General features: G+C 42.7%; 1 protein-coding gene across 1 annotated transcript in view; it reads left to right on the top strand.

The window, feature by feature from the left end:
* The window catches only part of lamb1a (laminin, beta 1a), a 35,526-nt gene that overhangs the window by 10,894 nt on the left and 11,733 nt on the right, over nucleotides 1-12,899 (top strand). Inside the window, exons 12-24 of the mRNA XM_084365403.1 lie at nucleotides 126-238; nucleotides 583-662; nucleotides 1,307-1,442; nucleotides 2,569-2,727; nucleotides 3,197-3,324; nucleotides 4,363-4,483; nucleotides 5,133-5,334; nucleotides 6,637-6,780; nucleotides 6,927-7,158; nucleotides 7,529-7,692; nucleotides 10,204-10,428; nucleotides 11,043-11,260; nucleotides 11,556-11,652. Of these exons, the coding sequence (XP_084221529.1) occupies nucleotides 126-238; nucleotides 583-662; nucleotides 1,307-1,442; nucleotides 2,569-2,727; nucleotides 3,197-3,324; nucleotides 4,363-4,483; nucleotides 5,133-5,334; nucleotides 6,637-6,780; nucleotides 6,927-7,158; nucleotides 7,529-7,692; nucleotides 10,204-10,428; nucleotides 11,043-11,260; nucleotides 11,556-11,652 (2,019 nt within the window). The remainder of the gene's footprint in view (nucleotides 1-125; nucleotides 239-582; nucleotides 663-1,306; nucleotides 1,443-2,568; nucleotides 2,728-3,196; nucleotides 3,325-4,362; nucleotides 4,484-5,132; nucleotides 5,335-6,636; nucleotides 6,781-6,926; nucleotides 7,159-7,528; nucleotides 7,693-10,203; nucleotides 10,429-11,042; nucleotides 11,261-11,555; nucleotides 11,653-12,899) is intronic.

The following is a 12,899-nucleotide window of genomic DNA, read 5'->3' as shown; positions in this document are numbered from 1 at the left end:
CTTGTACCTGCAGTCCTTGTGTGTATTTTGTACTTTGTTTCAGCTTGTACCTGCAGTCATTGTGTATTTGTACTGTGTTTCAGCTTTTACCTGCAGTCATTGTGTGTATTTGTACTGTGTTTCAGCTTGTACCTGCAGTCCTGTGGGAACACTTCCTGGAGGAAATCCATGCGACAGTGAAACAGGAAGTTGTTTCTGTAAACGTCTGGTGACCGGAAGAGACTGTGACCAGTGTGTGGTGAGAAATATGACACAGTTACGGTGGTTACAAAACAGCCAATGACATCAGAGCAGAGGTTTAATCAGCCAATGAGCTCACATTCCTGAATCTTTAACTGGTCTGGCTGGAATCAGACAGAAACTGCGGTTGGTCCTGGGTGTGTGTGTGTGTGTGTGTGTGTGTGTGTGTGTGTGTGTGTGAGTGTGAGTGACTGTGTCCGAGTGTGAGTGTGTGGAGGAGATAAAAGCCAGAATAACATCCTTTCGCAGCTTTAAACGAGCGGAAAGTCAGAAAACTACTTAATGACACGTCTCGTGTGTGTGTGTGTGTGTGTGTGTGTGTGTGTGTGTGTGTGTTTTCAGCCTGAGCACTGGGGTCTCAGTAACGACATGGATGGCTGTAGACCATGTGACTGTGACCTGGGAGGAGCCTTAAACAACCAGTGAGTTCACATCCAAATCACTGCTAACTGCTTAATGCTAATAGCTAACTGCTAACTGTACTCTGTACCACTCTGTGAGTTTTTCATCTCGAGTCCTGACTGTGAAGATAACAAAGAACGTTTATTAACAGCGTTAACCTTAATCTACTTCTATAAAGACAAAGATTTTGTACAAACTATTTGTTTCACTGCACCACAAAAACAAAATGAGGAACTTAAACTACAGATCACAGGACGAAGCACAGACAGAGAAAAAATCAAATATCAGTTAATTAGATTGATGTTTGGAACATTCTGAGTCCTAATTGATGACAGCTAACAAACTGCTAACAGCTAAAAAAAAACAGCTAACTAACAGCTACCAAACAATTAACCAACTGCTAACAGCTAACAAACAGCTAACAGACAGCTAACAGCTACACGATGCAGGACAAACAGGCGTAACAAACATGGGTTGCTACATTAACCCTACAATAGCAACAGGAAAGGCCTCCACGGAGCAAACATGTCAAATAACCCAATGAAACATATTAAAGTGTGCTGTTTTACTTCTTCAGTGTTTCTGACACGTTTCCTTCCTGTTTGTTTGATCCGTTTAAGTTTTTCTTCAGTTCTAAATTTTTCCACTTCCTGTCTTCCTGCAGGTGTGATCAGGTGAGCGGTCAGTGCGTATGCAGAGATCACATGTTTGGTCGTCGCTGTGATCAGGTGGAGTCTGGATTCTACTTCATCGCTCTGGATCATTACACGTATGAAGCCGAGGACGCCAAGTTTGGACCTGTAAGTCACATTTTTAACCTTTGACCCTTGAGCTTTTATCACCTCAAAGATTTTGTTCTGGGAGTTTTTTTTCTCTTTTCCCTCTGACAAACTATTTTTTTCTGTGGAAGGTAATTTATGTCAGGGAAAGATATTTAACACATTGAAGGTCAAGAATGACAAAAAATAAAACTTCTACCACTAAACCAAAGAAGACCCCTTAAATCCAAACTGGATGAAGTCAAAACCTGGAAATTTCTGTATTTTACCATTTCTGGAAAAACAGGGAGGGCATGGAGGGCATGTTTAAAACTCTGATTACATTTATATGTGACGTTCAACAGGGTTCAGTACTTGGTCCACTGCTGTTTCTGCTTCCACTCAGCCAGATTACAATAGCTTGGTTTAAGTTTAACTTCTCTACTGTTACATGCTTAGAAGCTCAATATGGTCGATTCTCTAGAAGAAAATGACACAGTAAATTCAAAATGGCTGACTTCCTGTGGGGTGTATGGTACGGCTCCTTTTAGCTGCTTTACAAAGACAGAACTTGAGTCGGACTTCAAACTGTTGAAAAATGTTTGTCATTATAGATCAACAGTTAAAGAAACACATTGTCAGTCAGGCTAATAATAATAATGCATTTTATTTAAAGGCACCTTTCAAAGCACTCAAGGACACCTTACAAGACACACATAACACAACAGTGCATCAAACAATATAAACAGACTAAAGTATTGCATCTAATAAATACAGTTAAAGTCCAACTTTATCGAGCTGTTCATGAGTAATTTAATTTCATGTTCATGATGCAAATTAAATTATTCATGATTTGACTTTTTCTCAGAAACTAGTTCAGTGCTCAAAAAATCAGTCAGCCAATCAGTAACTTGTACAAAATACAGCTGCCAGGTTCTGAAACTGAACACTCATTTTAAAGTCTCTGATTTTCTTTTGAAGTTGATTTTTGAGCAGTGTTCTGTTGGATAAACTTCCTGGGTTATAAAGAGGATCAACATGACCGCTGCTTGTTACACCAATCATTTATTTCAGCATCTGTGTTAATGCTGCTGATATTATTTTATTGTCTCTAACACAAACCAACCAGTTCTCTAGATGTCTTCATGTCTTCATCTCGTTTCTTTAGGGAGTGACGGTTGTCCCGAGGCCCCACCCTCTGGACCGCAGCCCCACCTGGACAGGTATCGGTCTGGTCAACGTCCCAGAGGGGGCGTTCCTGGAGTTCACCGTGGACAACATCCCCCACTCTATGGAGTATGACATCCTCATCCGCTACGAGCCTCAGGTAGGACGCTGTCGGCAGGTGTAGGTCCTCCCAGCAGCCATCGCGCTCACAATATCGAATTTAAATCAGACGAAAGCCTTTGAGTGTTAGATAAGACATAATTCACTTCAGTAGAAACTAGAGATCAGTCCTCTCTGATTCACATCAATATGAACATTATGACCAATGTCTAGCCATCATCCAAAGTTTACCTCTCTGATTGTAGAAGGAAATTATGTCATTGTTCAGTTCTTTTCTCTAAAAGTAGATTTGATCATGTCATAAAATAATTTTACAACCAGTTATCACAGCTGGACGAAACCATAGTCTCTTCTGTTGTGACAGTTAAACACAACTTCTGCTAAACAGACACAAAGCTGGAGATCTGACAGAGACGTAAGTAAAAAGATAATGGAGCAGAAGTTATACTTCTAAAAAGTTAAGGAAAAAGAAGAAAAACATACATGAAACCACACGTTCATTCATGCAGCTGCCTGACCAATGGGAGGAGGTTCTGATGACAGTGATGAGGCCTGGACCAATCACAGCAGACAGTCGCTGTGTCAACACTGTGCCGGATGACGACAACCAGATGATCTCACTTCACCCTGGCTCACGGTAACATTTAGCAGATTCTGATATTTTTCTGGTTGTTTGATGAAGATGAAGGTCTTTATGGTTCAAGTCTGACGCATGTTAGTAAGACAGAGGAGCTCATTATTGATAACTGTGGTTCATATTGATATGATATTGAACTGGTCACAATACTCCAGGATGATTTTCTCAGAAAATTAAAGTCCTTCAAGTCAAGTGAGACACTTGAAATGTTTTTTATTCTGATTTTGTGCTCTTGTTTGATGCTGTTGTACGTTGGGTATCATCACTACCGATGACAGGAATAGTTAATTAAAAGGCTGCTTCTTTCATTGAGTTGACTCCTGATTAATCAGAGACGATTTTTGGAGGAAAGAACCAGGAGTTAAGTTTGAAGGTCATCGTCTGTTTGGTATTTCATTTCCATTAAAGTGTGTTGAGTGACGGTTAGGATGCTGCAATGTTGAAACCCATCGGCTATCTCCTGACAAGAATGTAGCCTCTGGGGGTAACAGTCAGTGGCGTGTCATCGTCAGTCGATAGCTGAAGTTTTATTTCAGCCTATGTGTTCGGTTTTGGACTCCTTTGTTCTTCACATGGACTGTTTACATGCATGCAGCCAAAGCTTGATCAAACATGAAGGTCAATAATACTAAGACTTCAGACGTGATGTTTGTCTGTTGCCTGAGATATGAGTCATGTTCTTAACATAATCTGTAACGTCTTGTTTTAAGTTTTCCATTTACATTTGTAAAGAACACCACAATTTATTTTCCCATCCTTCCTGCAGACACAGACAGTGGTAGACTCAGTCAGACTCGCGTAACTACAGATCTCAGCTGTCATATTACTTCAGATAGGATCAGATTAGAACAGATAACACTTTGATTGAATCACTGCATTGTGTCCTCTTGGAGTCTCTGTTAGTTAGTTGGTGTTACTGTTGTGGTAGTTTGTCAGCTGGCTGACTGTGAATCTTTAATTTTTGTCTGGAAAAATCATTTTTCTTCTAATGTGAGACACCTAATGTGAGTTTTTGTTGTTTCCCGTCTGTCCCCTCAGGTACGTGGTCCTTCCCAGACCGGTTTGTTTTGAATCTGGTCTGAACTACACGGTCCGCCTCAGTCTGCCGCTCTACTCGCCCCTCAGTGACGTCCAGTCTCCGTACACACTCATCGACTCGGTGAGGAAACTCTTATCTTTGGATACTGAGAATAGAAATACAACTGACTTACAATTTAGTTACATTATTGATTAATCTGCAGATTGTTGCTCGTTTAGTGGATTAATCATTTGATATATAAAATGACACAAAATAAATGTCAGTCATCATCATATTGCCCACAGCCCACATCTTTAAATAGGGTTAAACCCCCAAAACTCACAGATACTCAGTTTACTGTGATACTATCCAGAGAAAGACAGAAAAGAAGTGAAGAGCCTAACCCAAACAATGATTTGAGTTGTTGCTTGAAAAATTACTGAAATGATTAATCAATTATCAAAGTTGCTGATTAATTTTCAGCCCATTGATGAATCCTAGCAGAGCTCATACACCAGAGGTATGGCAGTGACGATAATAACTTCCACAGCAAATGTCATTAGATACAGACCAGGACCTGCTGCCTTTAATAATCTGCTGTGTGTGCTGGGCAGAGATCAGGGAGTGATGATAGGAACTCAGATTTACTTCTTTACTGTGAATCTTAATCATGGGACCTTCATGTGACATTTACATGTGAAAGAGGTTTAAAAATCTGGAAAAACTTCTCCCTCTGATATCACATGTAGAGAGTGCTTTCAGTCAGTTTGGTGGTCTTCTTCATCCTCAGATTGTGTTGATGCCTCACTGTAAGAATCTGGAGATCTTCACGGCCTCAGAGGGTGGAGACTCCAGCGGAAACAGCGGTTGGGACACTTTTCAGCGCTATCGTTGTTTGGAGAACAGTCAGAGCGTCATCAAGTCGCAGATGACCGACATCTGCAGAAACTTTATCTTCAGCATCTCTGCCATGTTGCATCAGGGAGCTAAAGGTACATCAGTCCACCTTGAATTTGACTCTTCCTTGATAATCTCACACCATCTGTCCAAGGTTCGTTCTAACCAACAGAACCTTGTATTATTTTCTTGTGACTAATGTTTGCTGTCCGGGTTAGGGTTAGGGGGTTAGCCCTAACCCCCTAACCCTCAGACCTCGACACTCCCCAAGGGAAGCACCCAGCTCAGCGCAGCAGTGATGTAGGCGATGAGAATCATTTTAATGTAGTTAGTTACTAACTGTTTTTTATTTCCACTTCCAGCAGTTTCCCAGATACATCAAGACCACGCAGAGTCGTGTGTCTGTCACCTGATGAAACTCAGTCCATACTTCTCTCTCTTTTAGCCTTGTGTTTGGTCTCCAGCTGCTCCTGAGGGAAATATCTGTCTCTTAAGCTACTACTACGTTCACCAGCTCCTCTCTAACTGTTTCTGTCTTCTGCAGGTAGTGAAGAGATTCAATCTTCAGTGGTTCGTTCAAAAGATTCACGAGGATTTGCCTCATTGCGTCATTGCCTTCATCAATTGGTATTGAATTTATAATCGTCTCTGAGGTGTGAACAGAATTGTAGGATGAGGATTTGATGATAGTTCACTGAGACCCGGGCGATAAAATGATAGTAATGTGTACCGTTTATAGAATAGCTTTCATTGATAATGGAGCGTCATGTTACAGGTGTGTTGTTGCACCATAGACATGTGACACTACAACAACAACTGAGACAGGTGGAGCAATGCAGTCGGTGATGAAATGGTTAATAATAATATAAAATATACTTCTTACACAACTGAATAACTGAGGTATAAAGTGGCATACAATACTGGAGTAAAAGCACAAACACCTCAAAATCTTACATAATTTAACTTAGTTACTTGTAGAGCCGTAGAGCAGTTTTTTGATGTCTGACTGTGTGCTGACAGGTTTTCAATCCAACATGGTCTGCAGGCAGGATGTGAGTGTAAATACTATTCGTGTCTGAACAAGTGTGTGTGTTTTATTTCTCTGTATGTTTCAGTATGCAAAGTGCATTTTTTAATTAAAATGTACTTCCTATTTCTTTCCTGCTGTTATTTATCTCTGAGTGACGTCACTCATCGATGTTTCCACCACGCTACTCAACGACCTCCTGAACGAGACTCGACTGGTTTCTTCTTCACATTCCTCAAACAACCTTCCTGCTCATAAATCTGTTGTCGCACTCTCTCAGACAGGATCTGCGGAGGACAACTTTTTTTCTCATCCTGTTGAAACTTGTTGGCTGTCTAACTCGTCTCCTCTGTTGAACTCCATTTCCCAGAATGCCAGTGTGACCCTCAAGGCTCCCTCAGCACCGTGTGTGACCCCAGCGGCGGTCAGTGTCAGTGTCGCCCAAACGTGGTCGGCAGGAGCTGCGACAGATGTGCTCCGGCCACATTCCAGTTTGGACCCAACGGCTGCAGAGGTCAGAACCCTGATTGATCAGTCATCAATACATACTGATAATATTCATCAATACATACTGATAATAATCATCAATATGAACTGATGATATTATGACGTTATATATTTTCAGTGTAAACTGTCTGTTTATGTTTTGTGTGTTTTCAGTGTGTGCGTGCGACCCTCAGGGTTCACACAGTTCATTCTGCGATCAGCTGACCGGTCAGTGTGTGTGCGTACCTGGAGCGTATGGTCGGCAGTGTGACCGCTGTCTGCCGGGTCACTGGGGCTTCCCTACCTGCCGACCCTGCACCTGTAATGGACACGCTGACGAGTGCGACCCCAACACTGGACGATGCATTAACTGCCGGGACCACAGCACCGGAAACACCTGTGACAGGTGAGTTACAACTGTGACATAAGTCTGATGACTAGTAATATGGGTCGAATCACTAGTTATAGAGGTATAAGGACTAGTTATAGACTAGTTTGAGGTTTTAGGACTAGTTATAGAGGTATTGGGACTAGTTAGAGTTTTAATGACTAGTTATAGAGGTCTGGGGTATAGGTATAGAGGTTCTAAGACTAGTAATATAGGTCTGGGGACCAGTCATAGAGGTCTGAGGACTAGTTGCGGAGGTTTGAGAACTGGTTACAGAGGTTTGATGGTAAGTTATAAAAGTCTGAGGACTAGTTATAGAGGTCTGAGGACAACTTGTCAATATGTGGGTCAACTTATCCACATCACTTCCTCTGTCACCTCTGTTCAGGTGTCTTGAGGGTTACTATGGTGACCCAGTGCTTGGGTCAGGTGACCACTGTCGTCCCTGTATGTGTCCTGACGGCCCTGGCAGCCTGCGGCAGTTCGCAGGGAGTTGTTACCGTGGCGACGACTCCCAGCAAGCCATCTGTGTCTGCAACACTGGATACAAAGGTACAAACTTTATTAACACTGAGCTGGATACAGAGGTGAAACTTTATTAACACTGAGCTGGATACAACGGTACAAACTTTATTAACACTGAGCTGGATACAGAGGTGAAACTTTATTAACACTGAGCTGGATACAAAGGTACAAACTTTATTAACACTGAGCTGGATACAAAGGTACAGACTTTATTAACACTGAGCTGGATACAGAGGTACAAACTTTATTAACACCAAGGTGGATACAGAAGTGAAACTTTATTAACACTGAGCTGGATACAGAGGTACAAACTTTATTAACACTGAGCTGGATACAGAGGTGAAACTTTATTAACACTGAGCTGGATACAGAAGTGAAACTTTATTAACACTGAGCTGGATACAGAAGTGAAACTTTATTAACACTGAGCTGGATACAGAGGTGAAACTTTATTAACACTGAGCTGGATACAGAGGTGAAACGTTATTAAAATTGAGCTGCAAACAGAGTTTTACTATTTTGATATTTTTGAACTTTTTTCGTCAAGCTGTTTTATTTCCTGATGTTGTTCAGAAAGGAGACACAAGCGAACAGCTGTGACAGTAAAACTCAGTAGAAGCACAGACAGGTCAGCCTGAGGCTTTGGTTCTCAGCAGGAAGTGTTCTGAGTGATATGAACTGCAGTGTTTTTTTAGTTTTGGTGAGTCAGACAGAAGCTGCCCTGCGGTAACAAACAGGGGTTTCAATTTAAAGAGAGTAAACTTTGTGATTTAGTTTGATGTAAACAGAAGCTGAGAGCAGGAATGTGATGCAGCTCTGTTATTAAATCAGGAAGTAAATTGTTCAGGCTGGATTCAGCTGCTGACAGATGTGTGAATCACCAGCTTTCTCCTTTTCTTTACACTCCAAATCTCCAACAGTCTGTACACAAAATATTCAAGTATTTTTCCCTACACTTTTCTATATAAAACTACAGCATGACAGCATCGGCTTGTGATGATCGGTCGGAGCTAACTTCTTAAGAATGACATTTCAAAGCTACACTAATAACAGAATAGGCCACTTTTTGTGAATAAGACTTTATTGTAATCGCTTACTATAACTGCTGGTTTCAACATGGTAAATTAATTAAAATATCTTAAAATGATTACTGTTTGCTTGTGATGTTGGGAGTCGGAGTTAAAGCACTGAAAGCAGCTGAAGTATTGGTTTTAGTATTTGGATGTCAAGTCAAAGGGTAAAGCTTAGTTCAAGTGTAGTTGATGTGTGAAGACTGAAAGTAGCTGAAGCAGTTACCGGTTGTAGGATGGTGATAACACAGTGACATTTCCAGTTGAAGTGTCAGAGCTGGAGAGATTGGAGTGTGGATTGTAATAGGTTGTAGTTCATTTTGTACATAAGCAACGACGTTAGTCAGGAAGTTGGTTAAAGTGTAAGATGACAGTAGTTTAAGTGTAATCACTGAAAACTTGTATTGGGAATCAGTTGATTTTGGTGCCCCCTGTGGCCTCCTGTCCTGATCTTGATCTGGCTGCCTGCTAATTTATTTTGAAACAGAGAAAGATGCAATGTATTCTTAATACTATTAAAAATATATACATAATGATGAGTTAATACATAAAATGCAACACTTAAACAGTAGCAATATGTATTGGTGATAGATACGTCATCGATAGATATAAGAAAATAGTTAAATAAAATGTTGCCTGTAAGACTGTTAACTAACAGTAATGCTAGTAATGTACAGTGGTTTATGAGCTTCAGTTTCCTGGTAATTGCAGCGACCTCTTCGGCCTCTGTCCCGGTCCTTTGCTGCTCCTCTCAGGGACGCTCATCCTCCAGAGCTGCTTTTCACTGAATGTCTGGGCTCTTTAGTGTGTGGCTTGATATAGTTGAATGCAACATAAAGAGGTTAAATTCAACCATTTTTGCCTGATCTTTAAAAATTATCAATATAGTACAAGTATTTAAGAATGATCAAAATTATTGATATCGACCTCTATTAAACTTAACTACCATGATAGACTTTTCAGCCATATCGCCCAGGCCTGGTCTTTGTAAGATTAATAACTATATATAACTGTATTTTATATATGTGATGGTGAAACTTTGAATGCCGTTCATACAGGTTACATGTGATCCCACAGCTTACAGAATTAGTTGTTGAGACACTTTGTTTTGGTAAAGTTAAAGTTACCAACCTCAGTATTGTTATGTCTTGTGAGTAATCCAACTGAATATGTCTGAATCTGACTCTGATGACAGACATTAAGAATAACTAATAAAAACACAAAAACACATGATTTTCTCTCTGATGGCCTGTTTGGTCCCGTGTAACTAAAAGCTGCTGAAGTATAAAGATCAGCTAAGACGTAAATGATTAAAGCAGTGAAAACATCGGTAGAAATAGCAGTGATCATTAAAGCATTAGTTTGTGTTTAAGTGACAGCAGCTGGAGAGTAAAAGTAGTGAAAATGTCAACTTCTGTAAAACCGTCAACCGTCAGCTGATGTCTGTATTGTTTTCTCCTCTCTGCAGGTGCTCGCTGTGACGAGTGCTCACCTGGTTACTATGGAAACCCCGGGGAAGTGGGTGGGACATGTCAGCCCTGTCAGTGCAATAACAACATCAACATGTTGGACCCGGAGTCCTGTGACAGCCGAACCGGCGAATGTCTGCACTGCCTTTACCACAGCGAGGGTGCCGCCTGCCAGAGCTGCAAGCTGGGTTATTACGGCAACGCCATGCTGCAGGACTGCAGGAGTGAGTACACCGGGTTACCATGGCACCCACCCAGTGCCATTACTGGAACCAGTGGAGATGAGTGGAGACCAGTTAAGACCAGTAGAGACCAGCAGGGATCCGTGGAGACCAGCAGGTGTCCGTAGAGACCATTAGAGACCAGCAGGGATCCGTTGAGACCATTAGAGACCAGCAGGGATCATTAGAGACCAGCAGGGATCTGTAGAAACCATTAGAGACCAGCAGCGATCAGTAGAGACCAGCAGGGAGCCATAGAGACAATTAGAGAGCAGCAGGGATCCGTAGAGACCAGCAGGGATCCGTAGACACCAGCAGGGACCAGTAGAGACCAGCCGGGACCAGTAGAGACCAGCAGGGATCCATAGAGACCAGCAGGGATCTGTAGAGACCAGCAGGGATCCATAGAGACCAGCAGGGATCTGTAGAGACCAGTAGAGACCAGCGGGGATCCGTATAGACCAGAAGGGATCCGTAGACACCAGCAGGGACCAGTAGAGACCAGCGGGGATCCGTAGACTGAAGTAGTCTGAAATCTGCAGTAAAGTCTTGATTCTAGATAAACCTCTTGAGTAAAATCTTGATAAATCTTAATGGAGACTGGTTCTTGTCTGCAGAGTGTGTTTGTAACCAGCTGGGCAGCGAGCCCTCCAGCTGTCCATCATCTGGCGACTGTCACTGTGACCGCAGCAGCGGTCAGTGTCACTGCCTCTCCAACGTGGTTGGTCAACACTGCGACCGCTGCGCACCCGACACCTGGAACATGGCAAGCGGCGGCGGCTGTCAGACCTGTGACTGCGACCCCAAACACTCGTTTGGGATGTCCTGCAATGAGGTGAGGAAGGCTGAAAGGAAAGAGAAGAAAATGATCTGAAACAAGCCGTCTCAGATCTTTTTTCTGGTTTCTGCTTCAATAAAGGTGTTAATTAAATTCCTGAAAGACATTTAGCTGATTGATTGAATGTTCTCCAGATTTTAACGTAGTTAAAAAATATAGTTTTTGTGAAGGAATTTTAAACATTTTTTGCAGCTCAACAAATAATAAAATAAAACTGTGAAACTTGTTGAGTTTTCCAGCTACTGGCTTGGTATTTTGATCATTTCTCTACTGGACCTCTGAATGTACACAGATCAGTGGTCAATGTTCCTGTCAGCCCGGTTTCGGAGGAAGAACATGCAGCGAGTGTCGAGAGTTGTTCTGGGGAGACCCAGAGGTCAAATGTCACGGTATGTTTCTGCTTCTATGTTCACTTCACTAAATCAGAAAACGGGTTAAAGATCGTCAGTCAAGCAACAGGGTGTCTAAACAGTTTTATGCAAACGAGTGTCTGATTTTTTCACTCTGGAGGATGAAATGTTCTCATTGTGAACAGAAGGACAAACATAAGCAGAAGCTTCTTGAGCAACGCTCGTGTATCTAAAACTGCAGTTCCTCTATTGGCCACTTGAGGCTCCAACAGTGAGTCAATCCCCGTAAAAGCCCATGTTATAATGTCCAACTTTACAGCAGAAATAAACCTGATTACAGCCTGGAACAGAAAACAGTTTGGGTGTCTGTACTAAGAGGGGTGAATGTTATAGAACTGAATAGTTTTAAATTATATTAAGGCTGAAAGTTATGGATAATTAGGGGCATGGCTGCTTTGAGTGGCAGCCAGCCGTGAGCTGTCTAGTCAGTAACCAGGCTTTATTCGTCCGACCTCAGCTTCACCCAAGATAGGCGGGGTCAGGAACCCGTTCACTGAGCGTCACATACGACTCCATAGGTGACGTCAGAGAAACTATGTCCAGGTTTTACAAAGTCTTTGGACAGAGCAGAAAATACTGCTGAGTCTGAGTTAAAACACACGACCGAACTGTCTGAAGCTCCATGAATTAACAAAGTCGGTCTGCCGTTGCATCGTGGGAACATTCCTGCTCCCAGCATCCTCAGCTGTGATCTGCTGCGACTAATATTAAGTCCAGATGTTCCTGAGACGAGACGAGACGAGACAAGAGATCTGTCTGAGATCCACAATGAGCCACAAAGAGTCTTTGTTAGTGTGAAGCAGAGCTGAAGGTTAGAAACTGGACCTGCTGGGGGGGGGGGGGGGATAGAGAGGGAGTGAGGGAGGGAGAGACCAGTAGAGAGTGAGGGAGGGAGAGACAGGGGGAGAGAGAGAGGGAGAGAGAGGGAGTGAGAGGGAGTGAGTGAGGGAGGGAGAGAGAGGGGGAGAAAGAGAGTTAGAGGGAGTGAGGGAGGGAGAGAGAGAGAGAGAGTTAGAGGGAGTGAGGGAGGGAGAGAGAGAGAGGGAGAGAGAGGGGGAGAGGGGGAGAGAGAGGGAGAGAGAAGGGGAGAGAGAGGGAGAGGGGAGAGGGAGGGAGGGAGGGAGTGAGAGAGAGGGATAGAGAGGGAGAGAGAGGGGGAGAGGGAGGGAGAGAGGGGGAGAGAGAGGGATTGAGGGAGGGGGAGAGAGGGGGAGAGAGAGGGAGAG

The sequence above is a fragment of the Pagrus pagrus genome (assembly GCF_965226575.1).
Source record: "Pagrus pagrus genome assembly, chromosome: 10".
Taxonomy (NCBI): Eukaryota; Metazoa; Chordata; class Actinopteri; order Spariformes; family Sparidae; genus Pagrus; species Pagrus pagrus.
The sequence above is the reverse complement of the archived record's forward strand: the minus strand, read 5'-3'. Positions and strand labels throughout refer to the sequence as shown.